Source organism: Episyrphus balteatus, chromosome 2, assembly GCF_945859705.1.
Source record: "Episyrphus balteatus chromosome 2, idEpiBalt1.1, whole genome shotgun sequence".
NCBI lineage: Eukaryota > Metazoa > Arthropoda > Insecta > Diptera > Syrphidae > Episyrphus > Episyrphus balteatus.
The window spans coordinates 37,922,490-37,935,693 of NC_079135.1; the positions used below are offsets into that span (position 1 = coordinate 37,922,490).

A 13,204-nucleotide genomic window follows, 5' to 3' on the forward strand; every position below is an offset into this window, starting at 1 on the left:
TCTTTCTCATGGTGTAACTCAAATTTCTGTGCAAAATTTTGCGCACCTGTAATTAGTCTTTTGTCGAAGGTCTATGACTGCAAAAAAACCTTCACAACTTGGTTTTGAAATTTTTTTGAATTTTTTCAATACCTTTTTTAACTATTGAATGAATTTGTCTATCATTTAAAAAAAAAGTCAACTCTTTACGACTTACCGTTTAGAAAATAGCCTCTTTTTTCAATGTCTTGTTACCCCTATTTACCCTATAAAATCTTAAATTTTTTTTGCCTTAAACCTTCTCCTCTTATGCCTCTTTGATTTAAAAAAAAAATTAAGAAAAAAAGTCAGTCGGTGTGGCCGGTTAGCGAACGTACACAAAACCAAACTTAAATATATATAATAGATTTTAAATTTTTATAAAACACCATAGCTTCAGATGTTTGGTTCTAGTTATTAATGGAATTATTTTAACACATGGATATTTTTATAAATAAAACAGATAATTTTTCGTGATCTTTTCTCTTGGTTTTTTTAATAGTAGGTAAATATATTTCTATTTTTTTAGTAAAATATTTCTTTTTTTATCATAAAAAAAATTCCGGTATAATCCGGTTTTTCGACTTTTTCAAAATTCCGAGAAAATCGCGTTTGAAAGTTGGGGTAAAATTTTTTTTCGAAAAATCCCCGAATCTTTGAACGCGCCTGGAAGCTAAACCGCTTGAGAGCAATTTTTGGGAGTGATGCCAAATGATAGCTTGTGCCTACGCTTTGCAAATTGTCAGATTTTTAAAAAATCGCCTTCCATGTTAAACCGCCACATCATGCCTATTTTTTCAGAATCGTGGAGTTGTACTCAAATGTAGGTTAGAGTCCCCGCTACCTTTTGGCATCAAATTTTTTTCATTTTCTTCAAAATTCCGAGATATAGGTGTTGGAAGTTGGGGGCGCTTACTTTCAACTCAGCTCACTTAAAGCTCACTTTTAGCTCACTTTCAGCTCAGCTCACTTTCAGCTCAGCTCAAATGAGCTGAGCTATGGTACCTAGCTCAAAAGTGAGCTAGCTCAAAATTTGAGCTTGCTCAAATTTGAACTGAGCTGTGAGCTGAGGTGAAATGTGAGCTTTTTGCAACCCTGGCAACTTGCCACATGGAAATTACCACATGCAACTTGCCACATGCAACTTGCCACATGCAACTTGCCACATGCAATTTGCCACATGCAACATGCCACATGCAACTTTCCACATGCAACTTGCCACATGCAACTTGCCACATGCAACTTGCCACATGCAACTTGCCACATGTAACTTGCCACATGCAACTTGCCACATGCATCTTGCCACATGCAACTTGCCACATGCAACTTGCCACACGCAACTTGCCAAATGCCACATAAACTTCCACATGCAACATGCATTTCCACCATGTTTCATGCCACATGGTACTTGCCACATGCCACATGCAACTTGCCACATGTAACTTGCCACATGCAACTTGCCACATGCATCTTGCCACATGCAACTTGCCACATGCACCTTGCCACACGCAACTTGCCACATGCAACTTGCCACACGCAACTTGCCAAATGCCACATAAACTTCCACATGCAACATGCATTTGTACCATGTTTCATGCCACATGGTACTTGCCACATGCAACTTGCCACATGAAACATGTAACTTGCAACGTGTTGTGTGTTTTATGTTTGCCGTACTGCGGCGTACTGCATTTTTAAATACTAAAGTACTGCCTACTCTAAAGGTCAAACGACAGCCCTGCTACCCAGGGTTGTCGTGTCATAATTCCTTTGACATTTTTGTCAAAAAGTAAATTTCCATACCCACCCTCCCATAAGAAGTATAACTTCAAAAATACTTTAATAATGAATTTATCATTTTCGGATTATTAACTAAATGGTATTTCGGAATTGTACTCATGTAATAGAGTTTCCCTTTAGTAAGAATAATTGTCCATGCATAAAATCAGGTCGGTAACTTAATCAGTATAAAAATGTATAAAAGTGTACACATTGTAATGATTAAGTATCGGCCGATCCAAAGTTTAAAAGATCGAAAAAATGTTTGTTTTGCTAAACAATTGCCTTTAAACTTAAATATTTCCTAACGGGTCGACTATTTAGTGCGCTGCCTGTGCGCACACTAGGAAACCAACCCAACCAAACTATCGGCCGATAGAAAGTCTGTGGTGTATTTTTCGTTACTAAACAAATGTACCTACCCCATTTTATGAAAAAAAGTGAACTTTTGTGTTATAAACTGCCAAAACTTAAGAATTTTTGAAAGCAACTCTTTTTGAGAAGAAAAAATACAGGATTTTCATACATTTCAAAAGTAAAATTATGAGAAGTCGAAATTTGAACCCTTCATAATTTGTAGGTTCACTTAAAGTTGAGCGAAGAGGAAGAAGTTTTTTGATACTTAAATAAACTCTAATCTCCTGATAAATTATTTATTAACACAATGCTCTATAACTTTAAATTATCGACTTCACCGTTTTCTTGTCGACACCAATGAAATACAAATTCTAAATTTCGACTATTGTTTTATGAATTATGATTTTGCTATAGTAGCACAAGCAAAGTAATTATTATTTTCAAAGATGGAACTTTTATGGGTCACTGTGGCGTATGTGGAACATTTTTGTTCATAACTTTTTGTTGGTTAAGAAAAAAATTTTCTTTTTTTACTCTTGATTGTCCTAATGAAGATGAGGTCTTAAATTCATATTTTAAATGATGTCTTAATTCGGCATAAAAATTGATCCTGATACAAGTCCACCTTTCCAATAAACTGATCTGTAGAAAACGGAACTAATTTGATTTCACTACTGATAAAATTTGTGTTTTTTTAAAGAAATTTTCTTACAATTCAAATAGGTACTGTAAATCAAAAATCTGTTATTCTAAATTCTTTATTCAAATGCTTCAAATAGACTGAAAAATCGTGCACACTTTTCTATATTATCCAAACGATTTCTTAGCCTATTTAGCATTTTAAATTACAAAATTTTAAACTGTGTGTCCACAGTCCACACAGTTGGATGGTTTAGGTTTAAATTTGGCACAGATAATTTTTTTCTAATAATCAAGGTTTTTTTTTTGTTTTTTTTTTAGCATCTCGCTGTACCTCAACTACAAAATTTTCGAATTATTGGAAGAAAAAAAGAAATCTATCGATATCGATTATTTATGTAAGTCTAAGTGGTTTCAATACAACTAACAAATATTCAGGAAACGAAAAAACGGCAATTTTTTTAAATCGTTTTTTCTTGTTCTTCTTCTGATAATTGTGCCCTTAATTATGAAAGTGGACTAAGTCACTCCTAAAAATGAAATCAAATCTAGCCTAAAAATAATTATTATTTAAGGGGTAAAGTTTATTTGAAAGCGAAATTGCAGTAAATAAACTTCTTTATTACTCCTCTAGTGATTTCATAAAAGAAATACAATTAAATCGTTATAAGAAAATGATTATGTAAGTTTTTCTTCAAACAATGCAAAAAGTGACTTTCATAATCATGGGCACAATTATTTAACCAAATTTCTTATTGTTTAAATAATAGATAAGTACACGGAGAAAATAGTGTCACCTTAATTGGAAAAATTACCTAAAAAAAAGTCGGATTTCTTAAGAAAAAAAATCGGTTATTTATGAAATATTCCCAACAATGTTATACCATTTTGAAAAGAGAATTGAACACACTAACTTTTAAGGCAACTTGCCGAAACATCGTAGTGCATTTTTTTTACACTACGGCTCATTTAATTAGAGTCATGTAAAATTTTTTAGTACTAAGTTGGGTAAAAAATTAATATTTTCTTTAAAACTGATGCAGCTGAGTTAAAATTTTTGAATGCATTTGATAGCAGGGTTATTCAAGGTTCCGTAACAAAAGATTTGTAGTCACGGCACATAAAAAACCGTCACAGGGTGATCATTTTTTCGACTTTTGGCTGCGATTTTTTTTATTATTTTTCTGATAACTGTCACCACCTACCCTATCTACCGTTTTCGTTTCGACGTTAACTTTTGGGACACCCTGTATGTGGTCTGTTTTCTGTAATTTAATTTAACTGAGTTTAAGTGGAATCACCTTATTTTAAGCGGATATCACATTAATTTAAAGTGGTGAAATTTAATGTGCGCATCATCTTATTTTAAGGTGACACTTTTTTCTCCGTGTACTTTGAATTACAATCCTGGATTTTATTTTTCTTAAAACTCACGAACTACTTGCAACTTCCCATTTTCGTGAGAACTTTTCAGATCCTTGATAAAATACAACCTATTTTTTTTTTCTTGGAATCATTGCACTCAAAATAAGCAAATACAAAATGTCTTATGATATCATTAATTGCTATTGAACAAATAACTTGTGTTGCACAGAATTATTGTTGTAGAATTTTTAAAATTCAAACGGATACTGTGGTGTATACGCAACATTTCCTTATTCCATTTATCTTTCATAGAAAATTTAACTTTTTTAATTAATTTTCTAAACTTTTCATACAATAGAATCGTGTATGTATTTTTGACCTTTGTAATATGTTTGACGTTTAACTTTAATTATGTAGCTATATCTGGGTTCACGGTCATACCACCATGTGTCATCAGATTTCAAAACTCCCTCTGATTTATTCTTCTATAAAAATATTCAATTTCAAATTAAACCAACATACTTAATAAAGAAAAAGCAAATAGCATCAAAGAAAACTTTATACATTTCCAAGAGTATAGAATTTTCAATTCATTCAGTCTTCACAAATAAAATCCATATTCTATAATAGCTCAGGGCAATTAGTCAAAATATGGGCATGAAATCGCATTTTTCGCGGGACAAAATTTTTTTCATGGAATGTGTTCGGGTGGTTGTCCTTATCATAAAAGTCAATTTGTTGGGAAAATTGGAGGTTGGGAACAGCCGCCATCTTGGAAAAGAGATTGGTAGCGTTTTTATTGAATAGCTCCATTGTTATTCATTTTAACAGAAAATGACAAAGGTAGGACTTATTAACAATAAAATTATCTAAACAATGATATACAAAACAATTCCGTGAGTTGATTAAATAAAATTTTATAGTTGGTCAAAGTGCGGGTTTGTTTCGCAAGGTTGGGACAAAATGACATTTTTTCATATATCTGACGAACTTTTGATTTGTTTGGATAATTCTTCAAGAATGAATTATATTACTTATAATTACCTATAAAATGAGCCCACAATCGTTATTGTAACCATCGTATTGTAGAAGTAATCTAACTCCGAAACTCTCCATGTACTAGTCAAAAGTGAGAAAAAAGCTAGTTTTTTGCTAGTAGGCCGAGAAAATTTTAGGAGTAGAGGTATAACCAAAATATAAGTACGCAGTTTTGCTGCCATACTCGTGTTAATGTCGATTTCAAAGGTCTGACAACTCTAATTTTGGGCTTTATACGGTTTTTGGGGGGTTAAATAACGTAAGTTTTCCAGTTAACGTGAATGGGCTAAATTTATACTATTTGAAATTATAAATATACAAGCTGATGCTCTATTATTTTTCCTAAATCTGGACACCTTAATCTCGGCTATGGGGTTAATAGAACTCACGATGTAAGGTTTTTTAACTAACCATATCAGGCTTTTCAATTCAAATAAACAAACAAAAATCGAAACAAAAAAGCCTCTAAAACATAATCGTATAAACGGCTTATATCTTGAGTTCTATTGGTCACATCCTCAAGATTGGGGTGTCTAGATTTAGGAAAAATAATAGGGAATCAGCTTGTATATTTATAATTTCAAATAGTATAAATTTAGCCCATTCACGTTAACTAGAAACCTTACGTTATTTAACCCCCCAAAAACCGTATAAAGCCCAAAATTAGAGTTGTCTGACCTTTGAAATCGACATTAACACGAGTATGGCAACAAAACTGCGTACTTATATTTTGGTTATACCTCTACTCCCAAAATTTTCTCGGCCTACTAGCAAAAAACTAGCTTTTTTCTCACTTTTGACTAGTACATGGAGAGTTTCGGAGTTAGATTACTTCTACAATACGATGGTTACAATAACGATTGTGGGCTCATTTTATAGGTAATTATAAGTACTATAATTCATTCTTGAAGAATTATCCAAACAAATCAAAAGTTCGTCAGATATATGAAAAAATGTCATTTTGTCCCAACCTTGCGAAACAAACCCGCACTTTGACCAACTATAAAATTTTATTTAATCAACTCACGGAATTGTTTTGTATATCATTGTTTAGATAATTTTATTGTTAATAAGTCCTACCTTTGTCATTTTCTGTTAAAATGAATAACAATGGAGCTATTCAATAAAAACGCTACCAATCTCTTTTCCAAGATGGCGGCTGTTCCCAACCTCCAATTTTCCCAACAAATTGACTTTTATGATAAGGACAACCACCCGAACACATTCCATGAAAAAAATTTTGTCCCGCGAAAAATGCGATTTAAATTACTAATTTCCCTGGGCTATAATGAATAGCTTTATGTCGGGTCTCTCTATTATAATGTATTTTTCACCTGCTACTCATAATATTCAAGTATCAAGTATAGGTAGATATAGGTTTGGTATACAGGTGCACCATCTTTTTTTTTTTTGTATTGTATCAAGCCCTATTATAGAGATATAAGGATATGACTAGCGTTATCCTTGAATGATGAAAACAGGGAACAAAGGCACCAAAATATAATAATGTAAGGCTTTAAGTAGCCTATTAGCATATCATTACCTCATGCTATCTTAATTGGTTCTCTGTTGGTGATGATGATGCGAGAAAATCGTATTAAAATCAGAAGCAGTGAGGTGATGCCGATGAGCTTCGAAGCCGGTGTGTTCGTTATTTCTTTTTCAGTACACACAATAAGGTTTTACAACTTAATTATATATATCCCCACCTTGGCACCATGTATTATAGAGGGCTATATGTGTCAAAGACAAAACAAGGCTCTTATATTATACAAAAAAAAAATCTAAAGCTAAGAGAGAAGACAGGGATTGGATTAACACAGTTTTCATTATCTGTTTGAGGAATTCTAGCACAGAAATTTCTTTGAACACTGTCATTGATTTATTTAATGATATTATAAAAGTCATTTGATAGTGTTTCTAACCTATTTCCCCTAAATTTGTAGCGACACAAAAAGACTAAACTGTAAGAAAATATTTTATTTTATTAAGTTTGTGCTCTTTTTCTATTCTTTCAGAAAACTATTACATTTGGCGCCTTATAGAAAATGAATCATTACAAATACGGGCCATATTAAAAAATATTATGCATTACATGCAGGCATGCGTATCTAAGGTCAATGTAATCTAATTTTTAGTTTCATAAAATTAATAAACTTTACCAAGAATTTGTTGGCAAATTTTCAAAATCTAAATAACATTGAGCGACATCTTGCATCAACTCAAAACCCTACAGATATGGTATCTTTATGTATACGTTTAGCTGGCGATCAGGTACAAATAAATAATAATATCGTCAGAGGTTGTTTTTAGAACAATGAGTTTATGTGAAAATGTGGTATAGAAGACACAAGGTATACTTAATAGTACTTGAACCTAAAATATTACAGCTCTTGGCAATATAGCAATTGGCAGGTTATATGTTTTATGTTCTCTCTCTGTATGATACTTTGTGTGATGCTTACCCAACAAGTGCGTTCGAAAGAGAACAACATCACGTAGTGTAACTTCCTCGTTGCGATAGAGTATTTGGAAAACTCGTGATGCTCCAGCACCATTAATTATACAAGCAGATCCTGGTAGAACATTATTTTGCGGTAAATTTTGCTGCACTTCATCCTGCTCTTCTGTTGGTTGCTGTTGTTGTTGTGACTGTTGTTGTTGCTGTTGTTGTGCGGGTTGGGGTTGAGATTTTTCGGAAATAGTAGTTTCAACTTGAACTGGCAGTCTGGGGGATACCCGCAAAGAGCATCGAACTTGGTAAAGTCTGAAAATAGAAAAAAAAAGCAAAATATTAAAACAATTCGCATTATTTTTAAGTGTTTTTTTTTTATTGCATTGATTAATAGGAAAAGAATGCACAATTGCACATATGATAGTCTGTCGGATAGTGTTGCATACAAACTGTTTATACTGCAATTTTCTATTTAGTAACAAAGTTTGAAAAAAACGCAGATTATAGAAAGTGCGGAAAACCAGCTAGCTGCCTAGCTGTTTACAGAATTGTTTTTATTCCTAATCTTTATTAGCCCCAATATATTCAATCTCCATTATATTTAAGTCGTCATTTAAAATGAGAAATTTCTGTCAAATTGCATACAAATACCCTTTTTAAATCTGGACTTTATATTTAATGGAGTATTGGCCCTTAATAACTTAATTTAATTTTTGGACCTCCCAGGTCTAAGGCCCAATTTATTCACTCTCCATTATAATTAAAGTCCCATACAAATTTTGAAATTACCCATTTTAAATGGTGTTGTGTGAATAAATTGGGCCTTAGAATGAAATTAATTTTATAAGGTTGCACCTCTGGTTGAACCTTGGTGGACGCTATGAGTTATTTTAACTTAGTTAGAATGGTCTTAAAAGCATTCGTAGAAGTTTAAACCTACTATAAGCATTCGTTTCAAGGTTGAACTTCTATTTGACTGGACTATAATACAAAAGTACTGTGATATCATAAGTACAAGACATAAAGGTGGCTAAGAATAGAGCGGATAGATGCAAGTCATGGTTTTTAAAATTAGTTTTGGTATTCCCTGTGAAATTGACCATAAGCTGAGCTAAAAGCAAACAATTTTATAAGTTATTTCAATTAAAGGCTAGGATTAAGGTGTTTTATAAGACCGTTTCTGTCTGAAACGATAAACCCTTCTGGCTTAGTTTCTCCCAATTAGTGGTAAAGGAACTTCTGTTTAGATCGACATCGACTTAACAGGGGAAACCCTTTATTTTAACGTTAATTGTGAATTTAACCCGTTATTATAGCAATGCAATTCGTGATATTATTGGGAGAACATGTGAGTTTTTTTTAGATAGATTATGATTTTACCAGGATGATTCATAATTTTGCCAATAAAACCCGTGATTTAATCGCGAAAAATCGTAATTTTACGGAGAAAGCTTGTGATTTTACTTGTTAATTTATAAAGAAAATGCGTTGAACCGCTAGTAAGGGTAACATTTGAATAAGTCAAGGAAACCCATAATTTTACTGTGTTGAATTGACCATGGTTTAACTGGGCGATCCTTAATTTAACCGGGGAAACCAGCAATTTTAATGAAGTCAATTTCAAATTAACTGAAATCCTATGATTTTACCGAAATGAAATCCCAATCGTTTAACAAGACATCCTCATGATTAAACTAGTTCACACCCTTTGTTACTAAAGAGTCAAGCTATCAAACATTCCATTTGTATCTTGAAAACCAATGAGGAAAACCTCCATTTTTGACTAAAAACTACACACTATGAAACTATGTACATATTATGAATATCTAACTACATATGTACATAGTTTGCCAAAAATCAGCACTATTGAGTTTGACTCTTATAATAGTTATAGAAAAAAATTGTAATGTCAGAAAAATAATGATTCAGTATTGAAGAGAGGTAGTCTCTCAGTGTTTTGGAAAACGCCATTTTGGAAAACGCTTAACTGTCAATACTCGTATCTCGTGAACCAAATTATACCACTTAATAAAAATTTTATTTGAAGAGTTTGACATTTCTCTTCATCCAACCTCTAAACCAAGATAAATAATATAAATTCAACATTTTTACCAGTTTTAGTCATAGTTTTTTTTTGTTTTATGTTTCTTTAAATATTTTTGAAGTTTTTGGTGACGTCAGAGAGTCAACGCGTCAAACTTTTTTACCGAGCTTAAAAAATAAACAAAAAAATTATGTCAGGATAACATAAAAAGCACTCTTTATCCAGAAATATTTTAAGGGACTTTCTGATTTTATTCGCTTCTGTTTCATAAAAATTCCCCACCTCGTTTGAAATTAGTGTAATCATATTTTTTCGCGTTCATTTCAGTACTATTTGATTTGTTTCATTCGATCTTGAAAATTTTGCACATTCACTCTGTGACCAAATTATCAATATCAAAACACAGACGAAAAACGTTTAAAAATTATTATTAAAATGCATTAACAAAAGTAATATTGCTGCTCAACAGTAAGTATGTACAGTGTATACACTATTCCAGAATCAATGAATTCGCTTATTCTGCATATGAAAGCAAAATATAGTAATTGTTGTAAATAATGTACTTTTTGACTTCTCTGAAGTTTTCAGTTCCAACTTTAAATTCTGTTTTCATTTTCTACTTGTCGTCGGTCTCATGAGAAAACCTCGTAACTCCACTTTTTTTCAAAAATGACTTTTGAATGACATTCTTTAGAAAATATGTCAGTGGAGCAACTCAGAAAATTTGGGGTCATTCCGAAAACTCTAAATAGACTTAAATTCAAATTTTGCACAGCGCGTTTCTTCCCAACTACTCTGTTGTTTGTTTACTCTTTCGTCTCTCCTGTAAAATTTTGATTTTGGGAGTTACGAGGTTTTCTCATGAGACCGGGCTATGTGAAGTTGGCACCCCCAAATGCAATTTTTTTTTTTCAAACCTATATGGTTCGATTGCCCAAGGTTAGCCTAGGATAGCCCAAGATTTTTTTTCGTTAGCCCACCCTTAGTTTTAAAATTATAACGGAATTATTTTTTTTCACCTCAAAAATGACAAAAAAAAACTTTTTTTTATTCCATGAAAAAATTGTTGGTTTTGCACTGTGGTTCGATTGCCCAACGTTAGCCCAGGATAGCCCAACTTTTTTTTTCTTGATTGCACTATTTTTTCAAAAGATACAACAAAAAACTTTTTTTCATATCAGAAACCGAAAAAATTTAAATTTTTTTTTCCTGTGAAAAAATCCTTAGTTTAAAACCGTGGTTTGTTTGCCCAAGGTTAGCCCAGGATAGCCCAACTTTTATTTTTGCTATCGTAAGCTTAGTTTAAAAATTATAGAAGAATTAGTTTTTATTCACCACACCAAAAAAAAAGTACGTATACACCTCAGTGACCCTTTTTTAATTTATAATTAAGAACAATTAAATTCACTGGTGTTTGCATTGCGCCTCAAATGTTTTTAATTTGAATTAACATTTTTACTTGATTGAATGTAGTCCATATAACATTCGTGTTAAGAAGCTTAAGTTGACATTTAACATTAAAAGTTAGTTGGAATTAGAATGGTTAATTGAGGAAAAATGAAAAAAGGCTAAATTTTACACTGAAAAAAAAAAAATGTTTGATTTTTAAGAAGTTGGTACTTTGAAAAAAGTTTTTTGTTATAACTTTTAAACTGAGGGTGGGCTAACGAAAAAAAGTGATGTAATTAGTTGGAATTAGAATGGTTAATTGAGGAAAAATGAAAAAAGGATAAATTTTACACTGAAAAAAAATGTTTGATTTTTAAGAAGTTGGTACTTTGAAAAAAGTTTTTTGTTATAACTTTTAAACTGAGGGTGGGCTAACGAAAAAAAGTGATGTAATTAGTTGGAATTAGAATGGTTAATTGAGGAAAAATGAAAAAGGGATACATTTTACACTGAAAAAATAAAATTTTTGATTTTTAAGAAGTTGGTACTTTGAAAAAAGTGTTTTTTCGTGTTCTGAAAAAGCAATCACTTTACACCATTTCATATTTGTTCTTACTTTTGAAATACGTTTGAATATATTTTACTAAGCATGTAGCTTTTCTAGGTACTTATATGGCAAACAAAACAAAAAATTGATTTTGAGACTTGAAAAATTATTCGTTTGTTGTGGCTTTTAATGTTAAATGTCAACTTAAGCTTCTTAACACGAATGTTATATGGACTACATTCAATCAAGTAAAAATGTTAATTCAAATTAAAAACATTTGAGGCGCAATGCAAACACCAGTGAATTTAATTGTTCTTAATTATAAATTAAAAAAGGGTCACTGAGGTGTATACGTACTTTTTTTTTTGGTGTGGTGAATAAAAACTAATTCTTCTATAATTTTTAAACTAAGCTTACCAAAGCAAAAATAAAAGTTGGGCTATCCTGGGCTAACGTTGGGCAATCGAACCACAGTGCAAAACCAACAATTTTTTCACATAATAAAAAAAAGTTTTTTTTTTGTGATTTTTGAGGTGAAAAAAAATAATTCCGTTATAATTTTAAAACTAAGGGTGGGCTAGCGAAAAAAAATCTTGGGCTATCCTGGGCTAACCTTGGGCAATCGAACCATATAGGTTTGAAAAAAAAATTTGCATTTGGGGGTGCCAACTTCACATAGCCATGAGACCGACGTTGTGTGGTTTTTAGCACTGCAAAACATTTCAGGTTTTGACTCCAGTTTTTTTCCCAAACTCTTGAATAGTTTGACAGAAACTAAATTTTTAATCTTTTCAGCATGGAATTTTATATTATTTGACACTGCTAGTTGTTAGCTAATTTTGTTGTTTGGTTTGGTTATATCAAAACAAAATTCTAGAACTCTTGGATCAATATTTTATTAGTTCAAAACAATACATTAAAATGTTAAAAAATGAAAACACTTAAAGCAATGAACTAGTTAGTTGCTGCTCTTTTCTGTTAGTTAAAGTAAATTTTTACCAATTTGATATTTTGTTTTTCCTAAATATGTGACTTAATCAAATCAAAGCTCTCTTATATTTTGTAGGTTTGTTTGGTTTCTGGGTTAGTGATATTATTTTTTCCAGCCAGTAAAAATATCTTATTACTAAGACTTTGTGTCCTCGTTTTTATATCTGACAATGCTCATGTTCATGTATTAAAACTCTTGCACTTAAGCCCTTAATATTCACATCCAAAAGCAATTCCCAGACCAAAAGTAGCCATTAACAAGATTCTACACACAAGAGGACAAACGACAATCTATTGATTGTATTCCACTTTTTTAAATAAGAAATATACAAGATACTATCTTAAAGTACTTTGCTCGCATATGTATGTCTTTCACTTCACCACATTGTAAGAAAAAGAAATCTTTCCTCTTGTCTGAGGCTTGCATGAATGGAATTTTCCTATCAAAATAAAAATAAAATAAAAATGGCATCTTATTTCGTGCGACAAAGTTTATTTTTAGAATCTGCTCTTCTAAGTTCAATATCCCACATAAGAAGAGTATATCTCTATATATTCTATATCTATATAAATTGCATTTCTT

At 31.7% G+C, this 13,204-nt stretch overlaps 1 protein-coding gene across 6 annotated transcripts in view; it reads right to left on the reverse strand.

The window, feature by feature from the left end:
• Positions 1-13,204, reverse strand: part of LOC129908614 (uncharacterized) — a 47,579-nt gene that overhangs the window by 23,985 nt on the left and 10,390 nt on the right. For all 6 annotated transcript variants that reach the window (XM_055985244.1, XM_055985245.1, XM_055985248.1 and 3 more), the window contains exon 3: positions 7,662-7,963. In XM_055985244.1, coding sequence (XP_055841219.1) covers positions 7,662-7,963 — 302 coding nt within the window. The remainder of the gene's footprint in view (positions 1-7,661; positions 7,964-13,204) is intronic.